Here is a 22,995-nt window from a genome sequence, read left to right as displayed (position 1 = left end):
TCCCCGTCCCGTCCCCATCCAGCCCCCCTCGCCCCGGTTGCCTCTCGCTTCGCCCCACCTCCGTCCGCTCCCTCATCCCCCTCGGCTCCCGCCTCTTGCCCGTCCCTCTGCAACCCGGGGGAAATCGTCCTCTTCCTTAAACCTAGCCCGGCTCCCCCAGTTCACCTGCACGCCATCCCAGCCCTCCACCGACCAAGCCAGCCCTCTCTGCCTTGTCCCCTTTTGGACCGGGAGAGGCCGGGGGGAGGGGAGAGTCCCTGCTTGGAGGGAAGCGGGGACAAACGGATCCCAGTCGTGAACGTTAAAGAGCAAAACAGAGCCGCCCCCTTCACAAATACAGTTTCCACCTCCTAAAGAAGACGATGCAAAGCAGAGCCCTGTCATGTGCATCGCAGCTCCTCGTGCGGGGAAGGGAAGCGTTTGGAGCTTGTCCACCTTTTTCATACTTTTTCTTAACGAGCTAGATGAGGAAAATCTATCCCGCTTCTGTTTCTCTCTTTTTGTTTTTCCAGAAAAGGGAGAGAGAGAGAGGCTCATATTGAAGCCAACCAGCTGCGCTTCTGAGTGGGAAACTCTGGACTGATCTCATGGCTTGCTTTTTATTTCATTAATACTTCATTATCTCTGAAAATGAACCATTTGTGAAGCTCTTCTCCTAACTCTCCTTATTCCTCTTTCACGAGGTGGCTGCTGTGCAAAGGAAGAAATGGCATGAAGTAAATGACTCCAGTATAAAGCAATCTGCTTTGCCAAAGTGCCCAGTGAGCAGCACTGTCACTTTAATAATTCCAGGTCAAGGGATTGCTTTCCTCGTCTTCAATCCTCTCTTTTAATACATGGGAGGATCAGAGGGACGTTAAAGACCGTAAGGCTGGGTGGCTTGCAGATAATAAAAATGAAAGTGACTGGCCAGTGACTTCTGTTGGGTTAGAGGGTGATGAGTGAAGGCTGTTGTCCGGTGAGGAAAAAGGGACCTTTTCAGTCTGCTGTGTAGTCACCTAACACATAGCTAGCAAAATTCATTCAAGAAGTGAAAGAACTTAAAGAGTCACTTTGGATTGTTTTTGTCTTCCTCCTTATTTGGACTATTTGGGCGTTTTTGTCCTGCAAATAATATGTTTTTGAGCACGTACAGGTGGAGTATTAAGACAGCTGCCTAGAGATGGACTGTGCCTTAATTGTATTACATAAAATCTTTTAATTTTCAAACTTTGCTGCCAGAAGAGGAGTTATAATAAGGTTTTATATTGCCAAGGAGCATTTTCTCTTGTATTTTTATAGATTCAAATATATTTTAAAGAAATTGAAAACATCTCTTAAAAAAAAAATCCCAAAGCTGCTTTTTTTCCCTTTTTTTTCTTATTTGTGGGAAGCATCGGAAGTCCAGTACAAGAAAGCAGCAAGTATTGATAGAAATGAAGATTGAAGCTGCATTTCCTAACTGAACTGTAAAAGTGTTTTGCAATAGATAGCCAGTTCCTGACCTCGCAAAGTGTTCCAGTAGTGCATCGTTAATACCTGTAAATAAGTGCTTGCAACCAGATTCAGAAGTAGGAAGAAGAATGCCAGTCAAGAAGAAAGGTGGGCTATGAAGCTTCATATCTCATATTGTGTCTTCATTTTGTTAGATTGTTGATTTCTAGTACTGACAATTTCAAATTAAAAGTGTTTTGATGGGGGATTGAAATTGTTTTTCTTTTGCGCTGAAAATGGGAGAAAAATCTGTGCACTTGCAATAATAATTTTTAAAAGTATCTTTATGCTGTATTTTAAGACTTGTCTTGTCAAATTTGGCCTCAAATAGTTATTTTGTAAAGATCAGCCATCAGAGATCTTGAACAGACACCAAGAGAAAAGCTTGGCATTTAATTTTGTGAGAAGCCTCTCTTACAAATGCGAATGAATTTTAAAATCATAGGTTTAGTCTATTATCTATTCTTTACATGTACGGTGGATAAACATCAGCCATCAGTAGCAGCATAAATAAATAACAAAGTTTCAAGGCTAATTTTAAATAAAAGTTACGAGAGTTGTGTTTTGAAGGCAATTTGAACGTGTTTTTTTTAAATGTGATTTTAACTAACTTTGATTTCCATGCTTTAATACAGTACAAAAGTACTATCTTTGTGACTGTAGTGTGGCAGCATTTAAGAAAAGATGACCAGCCTTACGTTTTGCCCCTTCTCTCCTAAAGTTTGTGATTACAGCAAGTATAGAAGCAGCTTTGGAAAACGTGGTTTCCGGTGTTCAAACAAGAATTGGGAAATATGTGAGGGCAAATTCTTACTCTGGAAACACTTGTAGACCTTAGGTTATTTCTGGTTCCTTGCAAATACGACACCGATTTAAAATTTCAGAATATTCTGATAGAATAAATGGCATGTGCACCTTTTCTATTCAGCTCATCCATCCAGGTGTCCCTGGATCTGATATATCCCTGGATCTGACAATACCAAAACGTGGGGGAAGGAGCAAAAAGTGAATGTTACACAACAGAAATGGGGTTATAGTCAATGTGACTATGGATTCTTTTCCTTGTAGGAATAACCCTTCAGTATTAGTTATGAGTTAACATTTACTATGTAAATAATGATAAAAACACGCAGATTGCTAGAATTATTTTCATACAAAAAACAATAAATGGGATTTTGTGATTATTTTAACAGATGACAGTGTAGAAATGAATTTTCAAAACTGAAATATTTTAGCAAATCATATTGTCATTCATGTAATTACTTACAATTATATGTTGTAAAGATGGGAACGTGTATGAAGGAGCAAAAAGTGAATGTTACACAACAGAAATGGGGTTATAGTCAATGTGACTATGGATTCTTTTCCTTGTAGGAATAACCCTTCAGTATTAGTTATGAGTTAACATTTACTATGTAAATAATGATAAAAACACGCAGATTGCTAGAATTATTTTCATACAAAAAACAATAAATGGGATTTTGTGATTATTTTAACAGATGACAGTGTAGAAATCAAAACTCAAAACTGAAATATTTTAGCAAATCATATTGTCATTCATGTAATTACTTAATGTTGTAAATAATGATAAAAACACGCAGATTGCTAGAATTATTTTCATACAAAAAACAATAAAGATTTTGTGATTATTTTAACAGATGACAGTGTAGAAATGAATTTTCAAAACTGAATATTTTAGTATGAGTTAACATTTACTATGTAAATAATGATAAAAACACGCAGATTGCTAGAATTATTTTCATACAAAAAACAATAAATGGGATTTTGTGATTATTTTAACAGATGACAGTGTAGAAATGAATTTTCAAAACTGAAATATTTTAGCAAATCATATTGTCATTCATGTAATTACTTACAATTATATGTTGTAAAGATGGGAACGTGTATGGAGGAGTACCGTCCCTTAATAATTCATCCTGCTGTGCTGTAAACGTGTCACCCTGATGTACTGATGAGGCTTGCGTACTCTACCTGTTTACAGAAGGAAAATTAAGACTGCCTTTTCATATTTTAAGTCTTAATCCTGAATTAGGTCGTTTACACTAAGGATATTTCTGTGCCGGATGTTTAGCTGTAATTCAGTTTCAAAATACTTGCTGCAGGATTTTTTGGGTGAACTCTTATGGGCTCCTTTGTGCAGGAAGTTAGATTGGCAATCATAGCGGTCTCTTCTGGCCTTAAAAATCTGTGGATTTCCTGTTTGTTTCAAGACAGTCTGGGTCAGTTTTAATGTACATCAAGGCTTTAATTTCTTCTTCTCTCTTATGAGGATATGTATTTTGACAATTTAAAAATATGAACTCAAGAGACCCAAATATCCTCCTTGAAATACTTTAAACTGTCACATCAGTCAGTGTACTGAAGTTGGCCAGTGTGAATGCATTTGAGTATTAAAAGGATATTGTTAAAAATGTATTTCAACATGTAAATTGCAGGATTAAAAATGTTAGCGAATCAGCAACTTTATTATTATTTTGAATGACTTAATTTGTCTAGTTCATGCAATAGACTTTAACTTTCTAAATGTAATTAAAAGCATGCTGGCAACTTGAAACACGCTACCATTTAAAAAAAAAATCTGCTATTGTTACAGGTAATCCCTATTACTCCTATGAATATTAGGGAGATTGAGGGGATTTTTCTCTGTTTTTTTTTTTTCCCCCATTTAGTTGCTTTATGCTTTTGACAGCACTTTGTGTCTAACTAGTTTCATATTTCTGTTGATGATTTATTTTCCCTTTCTGGTCTTACGTATGTGGGAGTTCATGTCTACTGCCTTGCCCGCCCATGCCATCTGTAGAAATCTCGGTGGGGTACTCTCGTCTAGGCTGTGCAAAAGTATGTATTTCAGTAGCAGCATTAAGGACAGGATTATCCCTCTCCCTTTCAGCACTTCTTTATGTGTTGCTATTTCGGATTTGATCAAAATAGTCTCCTAAAATCAATCTCGAGACAGAGAAACCTGTAAAAACAAGTTTTAAAATATCCTGATATTTATCACTGGAAGTTGTTACCATACACTGCTTACTTTGGCATTGACCGGTTCTGGGTCTTTCTAAAGAACAGTGAATGCCTTTTGAGAATTTGCCTTTGAAAGAGCTCTCACATCCAGTACTGGTCTTCAAATTTCACATAGCTTTGGACCTAATTTACACTTTACCTTACTGCTTGATGTCTGCCATCTTGCTTTTAAAAGTCTAGGCCCTTTTAGTCAGGAAAAAAATAGTTTACTTAATAGTAAAAAACATATAACTTAGAGGAAGCATTGATTTCTTATGGATGTGGAAAAAAAGGCTTGCTCCTGGTTCTGGTCATGTTTGTGTCAGTATGTGATTGCCCTTGCCTGATGTGCTGGAGTGAAAGGATTTTGTTTTCTCACTTCATTCTGGAGGGAAATAAGGCTCCACATTCCCGAGAATATTCACAGAGTTGGCATGCTTGCTGTCAGTCTCAGCAAAAAAAAAAAAGAGCAAGGCTGGAAGGGGAGAACGGAGTACCCTGCAGGGGTTGAACGTGCTCCCTTTAGATAAGGGGCGAGACATTGTATGGATTATTGCACTAGTGCTGCGTGATTCAACTAATGGCCATTCTCTTTGGCTTTTTTTTGCTCATCTTTCGCTTAAGTACACTTAAAATTTTAAATCAAAAGAGACATTTGATTTTAGTTACAAACTTATTTGTTGGACAGTGCCATTTAAGGACGATAGGGGATGAACAAATTTGAGAAATAAATTAATTATTTTTGCTTATTTTTTACTTTACTTTCACAAACAAAATAGGATATGTTTGAATACAACTATTCATAACAAATTGATGGAACTTCTTGGGGAAAGCTTCGCTTCAAAGTAAAATAATACTGCCATACAGAAGAAGTGAAGTCAGTTTACTAAGTGAAGTCAGTTTTTTGTGTGTTTTTAGATGTCTTCTCTCCCTCCCTCCCTGAGTTACTTAGCTGAGTTGATTTCTGTTAACTGTAAGGGACTATATTTAGATCTGTAATTGCATATATTTTGGATTCATCTGTGGAATAGTTAAGAGCATAAAATGTTACTGTAATTCAGTCATGTCTTTCACAGTGACAGAAAGAACTAATTAGATCCATGCTCCTCTGTGATGGAGACCAGATTCCAGTTTTGGAACCCTGCTTGTGATTCACACAGAGACGGCAGGAACCCCCACATCTAGATGCCTGGCTGCACATGTGCTTCTAGACTAACCCTGTCATCGTCTTTATACATCTAGCTACGTCTAGGCAGTAAGAGATACTTGAATGTTGGGATTTATACTGCCCTCATCCCGCTTTCTGTCTCTGAGAGTGAGAGGAATGGTATCTTTAGCCAGGTGAAACCTGTGGGCTGCTATTAATATCATCTTGACTCAGTCCACCTTGTAGCCAGTTTATAAAGGCATGCTGATTCTGTTTGCCATGGAATACCTTTTTCCATCTTACATAAAGAAATGGTTTCAAGGACGTGTTTTATTAAGCACATCAATGTCAAGAATTAAAAAGTCTCAATCTGATCCCATGTGGACTAATTCTGTGCCATTTAGAAGAATCTGATAGATATGCTTTATGAAATGCTAAATTTTGTACTGGTATTGCTAGCTTTATGTGGCTGGTCTGTTGAAAGGAAGGGGTCTAAAAACAACTCGGCAGGAACTTTTAAAGCAAAGTTCATAAAGGACCAGACAAAGCTAGCTCCCATTAATGCATTGGAGTTTTTCATACCCTAAATCTCTTTAAACTGGCAACTTCTTTTTAGATAATAAAATTTAGATTTAGGATCATAACTTTTTGTGCTCAAAAATCTTAGTGAATGTAGTTGTAGTCTCCTTACAGCTTGCAGCAGGAAATCCAGCACGTGTTAGAGATTTTTGTTTCCCTTTTACTTCTAGTAAGTCATTGGTATTACAGGCTTTTTGTCCTTTCAGTTGCTGAAAAAGTATTCTCAAATAAGTACATGGCTAAAAGGCCACATTTTTCACTCCAAGTTCTGTTCAGCTACCTCTCAGTTTTTACAGTGAATTGACTGGGAGCAGTGCAAAGTTGCAGGTTATGTTTACAGACTGTGGAAAGAACAATTTTCGTTTTCCCAGAGTTAAACAAACAAGTGGCAGAAAATTGCTATCTAAACTTTGCCAACTTTCACCATAAAGCTTTGATTTAAAGATGTATCTGCTTTTATGGCAGTTATCTTTTTCCAGCCAGACATTGTTTCCTCTGTGAGAAACAGTGACATGTTTTGCACACAAAAGGACTATAGGAGCAGGCATAATACAGAACAAGTCTTTGTTATATAAATGCGGGCTGCAAAGCTAAGTGGACTCTGGACTGGGAATAGTGAAATTTATATTCTTTTTCCAGCTCTACCATTGTTCTGGTATTTGTCGGATGTTTAATGCAGATCCATCCTGTTTTTGTTGCCTCATCTGTGTAGGGTGCCCAGCTTGTTGTCCTGGAGGGCTGCTTTGGTCAGCAGAGAGAGAGATCCACCTTCAAAGGGCATTTTAACCTGCCTAAGATTTGAATTGTCTTCTTGACAATTGTCATCTTCTCTCTCTCCATAGACCGTAGAGGGAGCACAGGGTAACCACACTAAGTCACTTGCCTCAGTTAGACGATGTCTCAGTCTTTCATATAAATTTTAGTGGAAAACCCATCTCCGTAGCGGACATACTTACAAGAGCCGACGTTGTGTGTTCTGAGTGCTGTAAATTAACACTATTCATTATTTTTGTGGGGAAAAAAGTGTTATAATTTATTGTACTGTTAGTCACTAGAATTGGAGGCAACCATAGTGTTGATACAGACACAAGAGGCAGCTGTGCATCCTCTCCTCCATTCCTGTTAAATGCATATTGCACTCAGTAGAAGTAATGGTGTCTTGCATTATAAACATATTTTTTTCCTTCTCATCCTCTCTTCTTTCCTCCTGAGTTTGTTCCAGATGGCCAAGTTGTATGTCAGAGGGTGACCATGGAGAAAAAGCTGAATTTGTAACTAGTGGCCAGATGTGATAAAAGATGATTTTGCAGTCCCTGCTTCAGCAAAATGAGAAAAATCTGCCTTACTCAGATTTGCTTATTTTGGTCAGGTCATACCAGGTTCTTGCTTCTTACAAGTATTTGAGGTCTGTTTCACTATGGTATCTTCTCGTATTTACTGTAGATTAAAACAGTGCCAAACAACATCTTTATAAAAATAAAGATCATGTTTTGTCTTGCCATATTCATCCCAGAAATAGCCAGCAAAGCTACCTTGACATGATAGGTGATGACAGTAGTAACCAACATACAAAATATGTGAAGAAACCATTTGCTTTTTAATGGCTGTGGTCCAGAGGAGCTTTTGGTGGCGTTGAACTCTCTTCGTCAGGACAAGTTAGTGCAAATGTCCTTAAGTCTGTCTTCACTTTTGGGGTGAAGAGGTCAATGCTTCCTTCAACACACATTTATCAGGGAATTGAATCATGTAGAGTTTCCTGGAAAGAGGGAATCTGGACAATTTGTGGTTTTACAAACAGAAACCAATGCTTCATGTTTTACAATGCTCTTCTCTCCCCTGGCTGTATGGCATATATCGCGTTATGCTGTGGTGGAATAATTCAAGTCACCTTCCAATTCGGTCCTAGGTGTCGTGCACTACAATAATACTGCCTTGCAGATGGATGCCTGCTGAGCCGTGCTTTTAACAAAAAGAACCCCAAACCACCACAAACAAACCCCAAACCAAACTTTGCAGATCTACAGATTCAGTTGTTCAATGTCCAAAATGTAGAATTCATTTTCTGTTGTTGCCTGGAGGCATGTGTTTTGTTTATCAACTCAGAGACTCTAGCCTAGTACAAAGGTTCTTAAATGAAAAGTTCCAAAGTGAATGTGAGAAAATGTAAGACCATAATGCATATTTTGGTAATAAATAAAGGCAGTTTAATCTCATTCCATTTTATTTTTTTACATCTCTAGAAAGATGTCAGTGTTACTGAATTAGGTCTGAATTTTCTTAATTCCACATTTTTTTCCTTCCATGTGAAATAATACTTCTTTTGTATGAGTTTTGAAGTTATTTATTCCAGACCAGACATCTTTTTGTTAGCTTTCTGTCTCATTCCAATTTTCACATTTAGGATAAATTTTGACATTGAAACTTCTCTTAAAGCAAAAAAAAAAAAACACAGCAGCTCTAATAAGTGTATAACTTCTGGCTTTTACTCTTGTAACTATACATCAAGTTCCACTAGTTTTGTGTATTACATACAGTTAGATTGTAAGCTCTTCAAAGCAGGGCTCTTCAATAATTTTACACTGTTAAGATGTCAGTTTACATTTATTCTGCGTAAATAAGAGGTTTTCATTTGATGCTACATAATCTTGGGGATTTGTGGCTTCGTTTTTCACTCTGTCTTCATATTTGCATTGTTGATTTAATATTAGCATTTGTACACCTAGATTTTGACATTGTGACACTTGAAAGGCAGAAACAAGACGTTCAGGTGAAGCTACTTACATTTGCAGGTTTTCTGTAGTTTTAGGAGGCGTCTCAGGGCCCCAGAATCTGTTCGCTCTAGTGTCTGAGACACGAACAGTCTGTGTAGCCAGGTCCAGAAATCTGAGAAAGGATCACTAACGAGCAGGCCCCACACTACCTTCAGCGTGGCTGGGAAAAAAGAGCTCACTGAAAAAAAGGAATGGCCCCGGTGGGATTAGCAGCTGATATCAGCAGTTGCTAAAGCCCTTCTGTGGTCCCTGAAGAGTAGTGATGTGGTAGGAAGAACCCAGGTCCCAGAGTGAGCCACTGATAACAAAGAAATAAGTGGACTCTTCTTTATTATGGTAGAGCATGACACATGAGAAGGACAGATTATACACTAGGTGCTAAGTATTTTTTCAAGATTTAATTGTTGTTTACAGGAAGGGGTGGGTAGAGGAGGGATATCTGTGGGATTGTGGGGGTCAGATATTCCCCTCTGGGGGCACCGAAGCAGGGATGCCGCTTGGTTTTCAAGCTGCTTTCTGACAAGCAGAAATGCTGGAGAAAAGTTTGTGATTTTATGCTGAGCCAGTCACTAACTGATCTTTATATAGTTATCCTATTCCTTGGGTGAGTAGAGTTAGTCACGTTTAAAGGAATATATTTAAAAATAAAAAATAAGTAAAAGTAGCAGCTTAACAGAATAGGTGTATGGTTACATGTTGTAAAATCAAGCGTGAAGATACTTAACACTGCAGCTAGTCATCATTTATGTTGAAATTTTTCTTAAGGAGCCAGTTTTCCTTATAATAAATTAGACAAAAAAGTCTGATTCTTAACAAACAAGCAAAAAAAGAACCCAAGCACTCATTATTATTGTTGCTTCCCTGGTCATTTGTATGTGTGACGTTTCATAAAGCTGACACTACTTCTGTCCAGCTTCATGCACCAGTCTGTATTCTACGGCATTACTGGGTCTTCAGCCGTGGTTTAGAGATTGTGCTTCAAGATAAATTTAATTCCAGAAAAGAAAATAAGAGGCTTTGGAAATGTAAATTGTGGACAAAAATTGCAGGGGCTGGAACTGTTTAGCCTGGGAAAAAGGAGACTGAGCGGGGGAGGGACATGACAAGTCACACAATATGTAAGAGGCTATAAAGGGAATAATGGTGGCTTGCTTTCCACATCAACATCTGGAGGACAAGAAGTAGTTGTCCTGATTTATAACAAAAAAGATGGAAATTATATAGTAGAAAAAAACACTAGAACCTTCAAGCACTGAAATCAGATGGTGAGGGATCTTGTGGACTTTGTAGGAGGTTACCAGTGCAGTTAGACAGGCATCTATGGGATGGAGGTAAGTCTGGGTCCTTCTGCACAGCAGGGAGGTAAAGTGAAAACCTAATAGGGCACCTCCAGGCTCTATGTGTCTGTAATTTCTGTTTCTCAGAGAATTCAGCTGACAGATAGTAGCGTAACTCATGCCCTTCAAAGCAATCTATCTGACTTCCAGAGCATGTTTGTTGCATCATCTGCACAAATCAATATTCTGTAACAGGAGGCTGCTGTGCAACTGCTGCCGTTTGATTGCTGCCTTTTGCACGGGCTATTTGTGCGACTGCATGTTAACACCATTCAGTGCAGAGCTGCCCGTCCTCCTCATGCTAGTCCAGTTTCCCTTGGCATTTGGATGCCTGGTTTCCCCTTAATATACCTGGGCATATACTATTGCCTTGTTCTGTGAGATTTGCTGTGGTACTTGCATAGCGGTTCTTCTCACAGAATATCTGGCCCATTTCTTGTCTGCTAACAGCATCAAGGTCTAGAATAACAGCACTTCACAACTAAACTGTTCCTAAATTTGTGTTTTGCAGGAAAGCAGTCTGTGCAGAGAATTCACCAAGGCTACGGTTAATTTGGGGAGGTTGCACTTCTTTTTATAGTTAACAGAGAGCGAGGGCAACTCAGAATGCAACCTTAACTTTAAATGTCATTCCTCGAAAGAGTGTCTCCACTGGCCTAAGGTTAATCTTCACAGAGCATGTGTCAATCTCCTCTGTATGCTGATCTGGTTCCTAAAAGCTGAAACCCCAGAAATAAGCCTGCCTGGTAGTCCCTTAAATGATTAACCCCCCCTTTTTCTGTGCACTTGTTTTCCCTAGCAGGAGAGAAGATGGGTTTACGTGTCATGCATACTCTCAGGAGCTGTTATTTTTAACCCTTTTGCTTGTTTGTGGTGAGTGCTCATCACACTGGGTGATAGTACTTGTCACATACGTAATGCCTTATGTTTCCTCAAGGTTGCATAACCCATATGTTGCCTTTTCTTGATAGTTCATTAAAGTCCTATTGCAGATATGAGGGGCCCGAGATGCTGAGAGCTTTCTGGTTTGTACAGGGCCACATATTCCCTTTCTGCTCTCCCTCTGTGCAATCTGCTAGATTAATTTGCGTCTCGTATTTATGTTTATATGTGTATATTTTATGATTGTCGTTTGTCTAATAGTTCTCAAGCCTTTTGAAGCATTGGAGCCTACAGCTTATGTTTTTCTCAACCATCTCAGTGTACTGTTTCTTGTGTTTCTTTCTAAAATTTAACTGGCTTACACCTCCAGTTTAGAAACTTCAGATTTTAAAATGCAGTCTCCTATAGGAGTTTTAAAGCCCAGGTGTGTGTACAGAGCATTGCATACTAACAGGATTTTTTTCTTTGTGTTTGCTGTTGTGCGTGAAGATTAAGAAAGGTAAATGAGTTGCTGATGGCTTCGGCTTCGATCAGTCCCAAGGCAGGTTGTCTGGAAATTTCTTATAAAATACTGCATCCCCTCCCGTTGATCTATAACAACTCATTTTAATTTTTTGAGCTTTCCAGAGCAGAGGATTAAATCAAGAGATCTTAAAATAATTGAGGCAGGGAACAGTGTTTGCTCTTTTGTCAATGATCGTCTAAATGAAGGTGTGAACTCTCCAAAAGTAAAAGCAGTTTTTGAGATCGTTTTCTTCTAAAGTTATCAAAGTTCACTGGGAAAACTTCCTCGCCCTCTTTCCCAGTGCTCTGATTGCGTTTCTCACTTCTATTTTGGCTGCTGTGTTTTTCCTCACCCATTCTTCATGCCTTTTCCAGCTTCAGTGCCCTACATTTTCCCGGTTCTGGTTCTCCAGAAGCTGGAAAGGGTCTCCTGAAATGTGTTGGCATGTTTTTCTTTTAAAAGTCACCTATGCCACAGACTTCGCAAGTCAGAAAATAATCAAAATCCATCTTAGGAAAGGGAGCAGATACAATTAGGAAAAAAAAGAGAAGTTGAAATAAAAAACCCCTTAGTGTTACCAACTCAGTTAGGGTTAGTGCTCAACTAATGTTAAACACTTGTCACTGATAAAACAATATTTTTCATTTATTTTAAGTCAACATTTTTCCATACTGTTGCACCCCAAAAGTCTTTTCGTTCACAAACTCTGATGCCAATGGGAAGAAAGAAATGCAAATATGATCCTAAACTTACCAACAGGCTATTGTAGGCTTCTGAGCAAATCTGGGGTTCCCTGAGAGGCAGTGGCTGCCTGATACTACATTGTGCTGGTGCAGGGCACTGTTAACCAGCCAACTGTGATTTCTTGCATGTGTAAGGCAGAAATTTCCAGCTCCTGATGAGTTTGGAATCGTATTTGCTTTTTTTCTCTCCATCTTCTGATCTACCTTGCTTCTTAGCAGGAGTTGGGTGACAGGATCATACCGCTATGGAAGGCAGCAGCAGCTCTCAGCAGACTTGCGGGTGTTCAAAGCATTGCATTTTGTCCACAAACCCAGTGTTTGGTCCTGGCCAGTATTGTATATAGGTCCATATAGAGTTCTGCCTATATGGCTTTATTGTAGCCAGAAGGAGCTCTAAGGGCTTGAAAATAGGTATATAACAGCATCTGCCTGAATTATGTGGTGCTTCCGTCACCTGTTTCTTTGTTTTGAGTCATAATCATTCAACATACCCTGGTTTGAGGAGTTTTGAAAATGGAGCTTCTTGGAGGCTGGTTTTGAATCAGTTTTATCTTTCTCATATAGTTTCAATCCCGTTAGTCAAATCTTTTCCAATTTAATTATTGAAATTCATAGATATTCCTAAATTATCTTCAGATCTAATATATTTAGTTCATCTAAAGGATAAATGGTTTGAATAACATCTGGAAGATATTTAGGAAAACTGTTTCCTGTATCCTATAGCTGTTCCCATAGACATGTTGTGTGAACTGCCGTGTGTGGGCATGGCTGTGTCATCCTCTGTCCCATATGAAGGCACAGTACGTATCAAAGACTTTTTAATCAACGCAACTGTCTCCATAACAGCAGAGCTGCAGTGCTTCAACTCTACTGGTACTATACTTCAAGTGCCGCACCAAGTATAGGTAGATGAACTCAAATGGCGTGTAAGTGAAGTCCAATACTGCTGCCTTCAAGCAAGCGCAACTCCCAGGGGTGTTTGCGTTTTGCTTAAGTAAATAGTTGAGCATTGGGTCTACAGGGTCAAACTAGTGTACAGGCATTTCAAAGGACACCATGGAGCTTGTTCCTCTGTAGTGCTGCAGCTGCGTAGTTGTTCAGACCAGTGTAAAGTGTACTTAAAATAATGACATTCTGATTTCACAGCATTTACGTGCTTTTCTTTACTCATTTGGCAGTTGTATGGGTGTCCTCAGAAGCACCGTGTGCCTGCACCATGTAAGCACGTAACTCAGTTTTTGTGTACATAACTCTCATAAGATTTCCAGTCACCTAAACATATTCAGGTAGTCAAAAGCAGAGTGCCCACCTGTTACACTTTTACTGAAAAAAACAAAGCTCAATTTTTTCTGTGTCTCCTTGCCTATATGGGGTTTCAGCGCTTCTAAATGTGCTTGCAAAAAATAAGAGCAAGACAAAGACCCAGAAATAAACCAGAAGAGGAAGGGAATCCTTCTGCTTTAAGGTACTGGTTAGTATTGCAAGTGGCATCCAGATCTTGGATATGGACCCTGAGAAGTAGCTAAGGTAGAATTGATTTTGTCATCATTTCAAAGTAGATGGTAAAACAAATTAATTGCATAATTTCCTTTCTTGCTTTTAAATATGTGTAATTATGACACTTAGTCTTTCATATGTTTAGCTTACATTTTAAGGACAATGCTTTAGGAAACAATTGATCATTGGTGAGAAGTTCATGTCTCCTGATAAATAATACACATTACACTGTACCTGCTTGTATGTATGGCTTCGTTTCTTGTTGACAGTATCCCTGGAAAACTTTTTCTCTGTAAGTTATACTGAAGCTACGTTTTGTTAAAATATAACTTGGGCTGTATTAACAATGCATTTTTGATATAATTTTATTGTTTGTTTCATCAGATGTATAAGCATTGCCCCAACAGATTTTTTGGCTCTGTAGTATAACTGTCTACTTATGGAGCTTTAAAAATCTGCATTACATAAAAGTGCGTCTATAAAGTGTGGGGACTATAAAGTGTGGATTATTCTCTAATGATCCCATCTAGAATAAACTCCAAGGAAAGGATTTGCCTTTTTTTGATTCTTATATAGATCAATACATTACATTAGGTGGAGACTCACTCTGTAGAAGAAAAATCAAATAATTTCTTGTGTGGTAAAACTTTAGATTGTTTGAGGGAGGAAAAAGTTTTCCAAAGAAATTCAATAAGTGAAGTTATTGATCTACAGTTTTCTTTCAGTATCACGTATTGCTGATTTGCTGTATTGTAGCAATTGCCTGTTCCTTGATCAGTAACATAAACCACAAACATCTATGAACTGGTTAAAAAATTACAGAGGGATAAAGCAATAAAACCTACAGAATTGTTAGTTAGCTTGGGTTAATTGATAATCTCTTAGACAAGATACTGTAGGACCATAAACTCTGTTTTATCCTTAAAGATAAAATTATTTCTTATTATTGTATTAAGATGTTTTGAGTATTACTTATTTAAACAAAACCGTAATGCACATACTGACTAGAATATATGTGAGTTTTTGTAGGACTGCATCTTCTGAATGGTTCTTGTCAAAGTCATCTTTCAAAGCCAATAGGATCAATTTAAAAATAGTGTCATAATATGCAAAGAAATGGTAAGAAAAACTAGACCTACATCCAGTAGACCTCATGGGGCACAGGTGATACTGACTTTTCAGTGGTCCTTTTTTAGCAGACAAAGGACCTACTCAGGATCAACACGGAGGCCCACAACTTGGAATATTAAACTGTCTGTTCAGTAGATTTGTGGTCTTGCTTGAATTTGGTTTTGGTGTAGGCACTGAAGAATAGTGCACCACAGAACAAAGATTTTTTGGTTGCATTTATGATACACTCTGACTGTAAGGTACAGGACTTATTTTGGCTGCTAAAAATGAATTGTATGCTCCAGTGGAAATTGTCATCCCATACATACAGTGATCCAGTCCTTCATGAAAACCACCAGTCTGCCATTCTTCTTGATGAGAAGAATGTGTGGAAATTCAGCTTCAGAAACTTTGGTTTTATTTGGGTGGCAGGGAATATGGTTCTTATTTGACTGTTGTGCTGAAGTCCAGGCAGTCAGTTCTTAACAGCAAAATATTATTTAAATTTTGTAGCTGTCAGACAGCCCCAAAAGGCAAAGTACTGGATGTTCTCATCTGCTTTTGGTATAACTGGGAGTTGAAGATGGTTATCGTCTTGGAGGGAGTACTTAGTATTCCTCAGATATGCCATATTATTGTATTATGTCATATATCTGATTGTTGTGCAGAGGTGTGCATGTTGCGTGGCAGTGCTGAAGAGGATTATGCCCCATCATGCTGAATACTGTACAAATCCATATGAAGATCTGGTCCCAAATAATTTGTAATCAGTAAAGTTCGACAAAAAGGCTGAAAGTTGCTTTTTGAAAGCCTAATCTAGTACCAAAATGACTGGATATTCGAATAGTCTCCATAAGCCCCTTGGTTTTTCAGGAGTGCTCCAGCAGCAGTGGTGACACAGCCCTCTCCCCGACATGCTAAAATACTCTTGGTCAAGATATGTTTCCAGTTGACACTAGAACATCAATGGTGGCTTTCAGCAAAAGCAGGGCAGCCGGAAGGTGACTGGGTCTCCCAGCACACGAAACACTTCACAGGTTATTTGGAAAACTAGATACACTGCTACCGAGCGCGATCGTGCGGGAGAAAGCTGCAACTCCATGCAAAAGCTTAGGGAGGGAGTAGGAATTAATGTATCCTATTAAAGCTAGAGAGGAAAATCAGGCAGGAAGATAATTACTTGATCTGGGTTTTAGCCAGGATTTAGCGTTAACACTAGAACTGTGCTGTTGCTGGTTGTTCAGTTTGTAGAGTTTAGGACTTGGTTTGGGGTCAACCAAAAGTAGGCTTTTTTCATCTTGATGAACTGAAAAACAATAATTTAAGTGAAAATAAAAACTCTGCTCATAACCCCAAAGGATGCTACTTTTTTGTAGCTGTTTTTCAAAAGAAGAACCGTACACTTTAGGGAAGGAATAATTAATGAAGGAGGGGATGTCAGCATGCTTCATCAAGTGACTAAGAAAGCAGGAGTGGTAGGGTGTCTCTTGTGTGGAGCCCAAAGGGAAGAAGGCATTCAAATCCCATTTTCCTGATTTGTCAGATAGTCCAATTCTGAAAAGTGTCCTCAGTACTGGATACTTTGCAGTGGTTTTCCACCGCTCTCTGCTGCTTCATTTTAATATAAATAATAATATATTTATTGCATATGCCTGTCTGTATTGGAGGGAAGGTGAATGCCTGATTCCATCCCATGCTAAGCTGTTATTCATTTTAATATAAATAATAATATATTCATTGCATATGCCTGTCTGTATTGGAGGGAAGGTGAATGCCTGATTCCATCCCATGCTTTAAGCTGTTAACTAATTATTTTGTAGAGGGGAGCCAGAAATCTCAGTATGTAAATGAAAGCACAGGTGTCACAGGTGGGTCAGACACAGTGATGAGGTCAGTGAAAGGTATGATGTGATTGCCGTTTTCAAGGCAGAAGAAGCTGAGATCACATGTAGAATTAGTTCTTTATTCCCAACCATTTATTGGGAATATCCCAACCATATCCCACTTGGACCCAGAACTTTGTTTCAAGGCTGTGCTTTTGGTTTGGGTGATCTGTGGTGGGAGCCCAGCCCAGGTGTTGTGACCTGGCCTTTAAAAGAGCTGATCTCTCTCTCTGTAGGTTATAAGTGGGTCCCAAGCGCGCTACCGGCTTTAGGTGAAAACAAGGCAGTTGCCTAACCCTCACCTGCCCCAGGGATAGCTCTCATAGAAAGAAGGGGTTCCTTGGAGACCCCCTCAAGGTGGGATTGCAGCAGAGAACTGTGAGCTCCTTCGTTGTATAAATGGCAACACTGCTATAAAATGCTCCCTAATCTTCATATATATGTGATATATACATATATTTTTATATATGTGTGTCCATATATATACTGACATGTTTAAATACCATTCCTTTTTATTCATTATGTTTTTCATTTCTCTTATAAAATGCTTGTCACCAGCCAGAATTTCTGGTAGGAGAAAGAAAAGAAATTGCATCTTCTTAAACTTTAATGATTGATTAAATATTTCCCCTTTTTAATTTGAGAATTTTATCAACTTACAGAATACAAGTCATGTCTCTGCCCCTACTGTGAACTTATCTAATTGTCACACCACAAGGCCCATGCTACAGGGATCACGTTCAAAATGCTTGGATGAACAAAGATGATCAATTTTTATATAGTGAAAAAGAAGTTTTCTTTCAGTTATTTAGAAAAAAGAATGATAAAAGCAGTCTGTTTTGCCTTTCCAAGCCTTTTTATAGTACTTTATTGAGTTTAATCTAACTAAAGAGCCTGAACCTCTCCTGGTAATGAAGCTTGCATTGAACTCTACTGTAAGAGATTTAGATTGAGGCACTTGTTTCACTGTAATTATTAATTTGTTTTTTTTTTTACTGTTTGGTAATCTCGCAAACTTGGTGGCAATACAATTACAAAAGCGTGTGCAGATAGCTCAGTGTCATATAGATACGTGCGTGGACATTTCTGTGAGCTAGTTAGGATGGGGAGAAGGAAAGGTGAAGTCTGATTCTTCATTTTCCTCTATTTTTTTATATGAAAGATGGTGATGTTTGGATTTCATACAATTTTATATGTCACTCATGCTCTTGGCAAATGACTACCCAAAGATAATAGCAGTAGGAGAAACAGAGAGCACTCTTTCTCTGGACTCTTACAGAAAGGCTGGATTGCTACATTTGAGCCAACACATGAATGGGTCTGCTCTCAAAGTCTCATTTTTACCAAAGAGGTAGATAGCAATTTTATGTAGTGAGGGAACAGAAAAAAACCCCAACCACCCTCTTGGACACCTGCCTTTCAGATACACATTTGCTATTCAGAGAACAGAGTGCTGCAGATGCCAAGCAAACACTTTCATGTCTTCTCTGAATATGTTTTAAGGCCAGTTTTCCTGCATGGGTATCCATAATGGTTATTGTCTATAATTTTGTAGCTTCTGCAAATTGTAATTTGGTCCAAACCCCATAGCTTCCAGCTGGTTTTGGGTAAATGAACGTTGAACACTTGTTGTAGATGCCATTCAAAGATCATTCTCCCTTTGCAGGGAGATCTCAGACATGCAGTAATCTTCCTGTTTTGGTGCTGGGTTAATCTCTCTGTTTTGCCTATGTTGCTCACGTCATACAGCTAACAACAGGATGCAACAACATTTGTTGTAAATGTTCCTTACATGTGTGAACAATGCCTTTAGAAATGTGGAGTTAATATTTGAGCATTTAAATACTTTCCAGAGCCAATAAAAGACTTTTTTTTTTGTACTTGTTCATTTTTAGATACTGACCGAGCTTTAGTGCTGCTGGAAGAATATTGTAAAAAACTAAGGAAACCAGAAGAGCAACAACTGAAAAAAGCCATCAGAAAGGTGATGGGCATCTTTAAGAGCAGCTTGTTTCAGGCACTTCTAGGTAGGTACTAATATCTAATGCTAGATGTATGCTCTTGAAGGCCAGAGCTAGGTCAGACCTAGTAACTTTCTTATTGGTCGCTATTTAATTTGTGTTTACAACGGAACAGCAGGTTGAGATGATCCTTCCAGGTTCTCTGTGGGGAAACTCATTGTCCTGATATTTCAAAGGTATTTTCTTATTTATAGTGAAAGAAAGAATAACAAAAAATTCATGCAAGATAAGGCATCGAATGGTTATACCTAAACCTTGCTGCTTTCCTTTGTTTAATGGAAGTTACTGAACCAGAGTAGGATATAACTGTTTATGCAAAGTTGAAGATGAAGCCATCTCCACACAGGTAAATGGCCAAAGTTTCATTGATTTCACTGGCACCAAGCAGCATCTAAAATCTTTGTCTTTTGCATTATGTTTTTGTGAAAAGTGTCAGCCAAAGAAACTCAGAAATGAGTCAAGAAAAATGCTCAAGGACACAGTGAAACTTCGGCAGAATGTGCCCATCCATGCGATGTCGCAGTGTTCAAATAGACACACTGGCGGATCGCTCGGTCTTTCTTCCATTTACTTGAAGGTCCACGTTTCACTTTGTAAATGATGGTATTTGTCAAAATCGAGCACTTGGTGTTTTGGAGCTTTACATAAAATAAGCTCCATATTATATATAATGTTTTCAAGGTCATGAACGTACCAGTGTGCTGTAGCATCTCTGTTGTCCCTGGTGCCGTGCCTGTGCTGCCAGTCATGGGAAGTGGTGACAGTAACCATGCATCACCCTTGCTCTACCTTCCTTTGCCCTCTTGCTCACATTGCACTGGCCCCTCGGTGTTTTATTCCTTCACAAACAGCTGTACATTTTGTGCAGAACTAGTCAGAAAGGCACATTTCTTAACACAAATTATGTTCGTGGAAGAACACGTACCTTCAAGTTATGGTTGGTTGAAGCCAGAGTATCAGTTATGCTCATTGCAGAGCTAGAATCAATAATGGAAAAAATTTAATTATACATCATAAAAGTAGAAGCCGATCAATACTGCACTATTACTGTGAAGACGATGGAGGTCCGGGAAGAGTTTCAGTAATTTCTGTAACATTTATGAAAAATGTATGTTACCAGTCTCTAGCATTTCCTGCAAATGAAAGTAATTAATGTCAATGCTATTTTACTTGTAATTTCTCTCAGCTTCTTTAAAGTGATTAGCTTTATTTTATAAATGCTACATAATTTTTAATTGCTCTGTATTCTTTAAAAAAGGAAATAGATTCATAATTGAATGGTATTTACCAAATAGTTACAAAATAGATTTGAACTAAAGAATGAAAAAGGATGGGACATTTCTATGTTATTTTTACGAAGATAACTATGGATATAGAAGTATGTGCTGAAGAAATACATGCGTCACAGAAGCGACATTAGCTGTACATTTACTTCTGCAGTACTTTGAAGTAATCCTTCGAAGTGTTCTAACAACATGAGTGCTTTGTGTGTGGCTACACTGCAATATTTGTTGATGTATTACATATGCCAGAAATGAAAAAGTGATTATAGCTACATTAAGGTTGAATCCAAAGCATAAATGAAAACTTTTGATTGCCACAGTGACAGACTGAGGAGCGTGGTGTTACGGAAGTTAGATAGCATTTTAATTTGTAGGCCTTTGGATGTCTTTTCCTTGTTCTTAAATGCTTCATTTTATAAAAGAGATTCGGGAATTGCAAGACGTGTTCGAAGTCTCTCATTATTACATTTGATTTGCTATTTGGTTGGTGTAGATTCTGGAATAATACAAAAGAGTGACCTCTCATCAGTATTTTAAGTGTGGTAGGTGATGTTAGTACACAATCAATAATGAGGTTCTTGCATAATCGGTATTTCAAAAAAACCCACTTCCATGACATCTGTTTTAGCTTCCCATCATAGTTCTACTATGTTCACCCACTTCCATTCACCTATAAATCAGACCACCATACAAAGAAATACCTAAGGCAGAGCTTCTGGTCTCTTTTTAAGTTCTCTATGGCTAATGTTCCTTTTGTCTTTTATATTTACAGAATGTCAAATGGTCTTGAAAGCATCCATTTTTGAGTGCCAAATCTTAATTAGACTTAGTTTTCAGAGTCTGAGTGTTCATCACTTTCCCAAACTTGATCTCATTTACAACTGTGAAACATTGGTTTTATCCAGAATTGATTAACTTTTTGAATATTTAGGCTGTAACTACTAATGAAAAATGTGATTTTTGTACAGAATCATTAACCTGGATGCAGAAGTGCACATTCCTACCAGGCATAAAGTTAACATAATTTTATGTGCCAAATTCAGGTTTTGTAGGTCCTATGGCTTCAGTAGAATTTGATTCCTTTATGAATAAATTCAGCTGTTGTAACCATCCCTGTCCTTTAAGTGTGTGTTCAATTCTCATTAACTTCCAAAATGCTTTAAAAATCTGTAGGATTTTTTTAAATTGAGTATTACTTGAACCAGTGAAGAAGAATAAACATAGTTAGAGGCACATTTCAAATCTGAGCACCTAAGTTTATGTGTTGTCTAGTTCCTTTTGTTCTCAAATTTATGCTTATGTGATTGTGGTTCAACCAGCCGTGTTTGAACTTGGGCTCTCAATGTGCGCGTGATTGTTTTTATCTTCAATGTGTTTCATAAATATTAACTGTTGACTACTGAACAAGGGAGTAATGTGAGAAAAATGAGGTTTCAATAGTTTTCATACATATATTCTACACATGCAAGAAGTGACTACAAATATTGAAGTAAAAGATCTAAGTGATTTACAGAAGGATTATTGGTGGATTGTCCTTTTACATTTTAATTCGGGTTCAAAAGCATCTCCTTCTCCCTTCGGGCTGTTCTTATTGCTGGACCTCTTGCTAGAGTCACTGTGTTCAGTTACGGCTGAGTTAGTTGCTAAGAGGCGCATTTTCAAAGCGACGTGGAGCTGCTGCCTCTGGAGTCCCATTTACACTCCAGCGGCCCAAACACAATGCTCTGAAAATCCAGCCCTAAGAGGAGGGAGGAAGAGAAACTCTTCAGAAGGAGCGTGCAAGGGGAAGAACTCATATTTAGATATTGACATTGCTCTTAAGTTAATTCCAAATTATTTTCACCAAAAGGATTGTACCAATCCTTCTATGCACGGTGAGGAGTTATGGTACTGTTACTATGAGCTCGTAAGGATTTTTGCTTTTTGTGGGGTCATCTGTAGCTAGATGATATTAAAATCACAGGGTCTTCTCAAATTGTAGCACATGTTGTTCTGATGTGAATGTTTATTTTTTTAAAACCCTGCAAGGAAGAGGAAGTGAAACCTGCGGGAATCCAAAGGCCTCGTTTGTTGGGATTGTCTCATAACGGGGCATCGTGGAGGCATTGTGCAGAGATAAAGAAGGAAAACCATGAAAAAGAGTAGTAATAGGCATCTGGATAGGTCAAAACGACCAAACATTTTTTTTTGCAGCTCAGCTCTTTATGAAACTTAATCAGTTTTTATAATGCAATACATAGTTTAGTACAATTTATTTCTAAAACCCTCTGCTATATATTTGTCTAGCCTTCGTTTCATTAAGAAAAATGCATGATTTTACAGCTTAGAAGGCCGTTCTGCGGAATGAGAATGGATGAGAGAGGTTTATGTCAGGGTTGTGTTTTTTTTTCTTTTGTAGATACATCTCTATAAAACATCATTTTGTTTCTAGCAGGAATTAAAGTGCCACAAATAGCTGTAATCGTCTTATGCAGTATTAGGTAAAAACTAATCTCAATAGGTTTTTCTAAAATTTGGATAAACCCAATCTGCAGTGGATGACGTATTTCCTGAGGACTTTGAAACCATGGCTTATGTTTTTTTCTCATGATTGCATAACTTTGCCTGAATTTTAAAATGGCATATTTTCAGCTAAAATCTGCATCACCTTTTTTTTTTTTTAGGGTATTGTACCATTTTTGTAAAATAATGTGGATGTTATAAAACCGCCGGTCTTAAAAATTGCTGTAGGAAACATTAATGT

The 22,995-nt window shown here is 38.1% G+C and overlaps 1 protein-coding gene across 1 annotated transcript in view; it reads left to right on the top strand.

Moving 5' to 3' along the window:
• The first annotated feature begins 519 nt into the window (after nt 1-519).
• The window catches only part of DLG2 (discs large MAGUK scaffold protein 2), a 1,087,547-nt gene continuing 1,065,071 nt past the window's right edge, over nt 520-22,995 (top strand). The window contains exons 1-2 of the mRNA XM_019472611.1: nt 520-1,581; nt 18,844-18,975. Of these exons, the coding sequence (XP_019328156.1) occupies nt 1,563-1,581; nt 18,844-18,975 (151 nt within the window). The 5' untranslated portion in view covers nt 520-1,562. The remainder of the gene's footprint in view (nt 1,582-18,843; nt 18,976-22,995) is intronic.

The sequence above is a fragment of the Aptenodytes forsteri genome, unplaced genomic scaffold (assembly GCF_000699145.1).
Source record: "Aptenodytes forsteri isolate BGI_AS27 unplaced genomic scaffold, ASM69914v1 Scaffold180, whole genome shotgun sequence".
Taxonomy (NCBI): Eukaryota; Metazoa; Chordata; class Aves; order Sphenisciformes; family Spheniscidae; genus Aptenodytes; species Aptenodytes forsteri.
The sequence above is the reverse complement of the archived record's forward strand: the minus strand, read 5'-3'. Positions and strand labels throughout refer to the sequence as shown.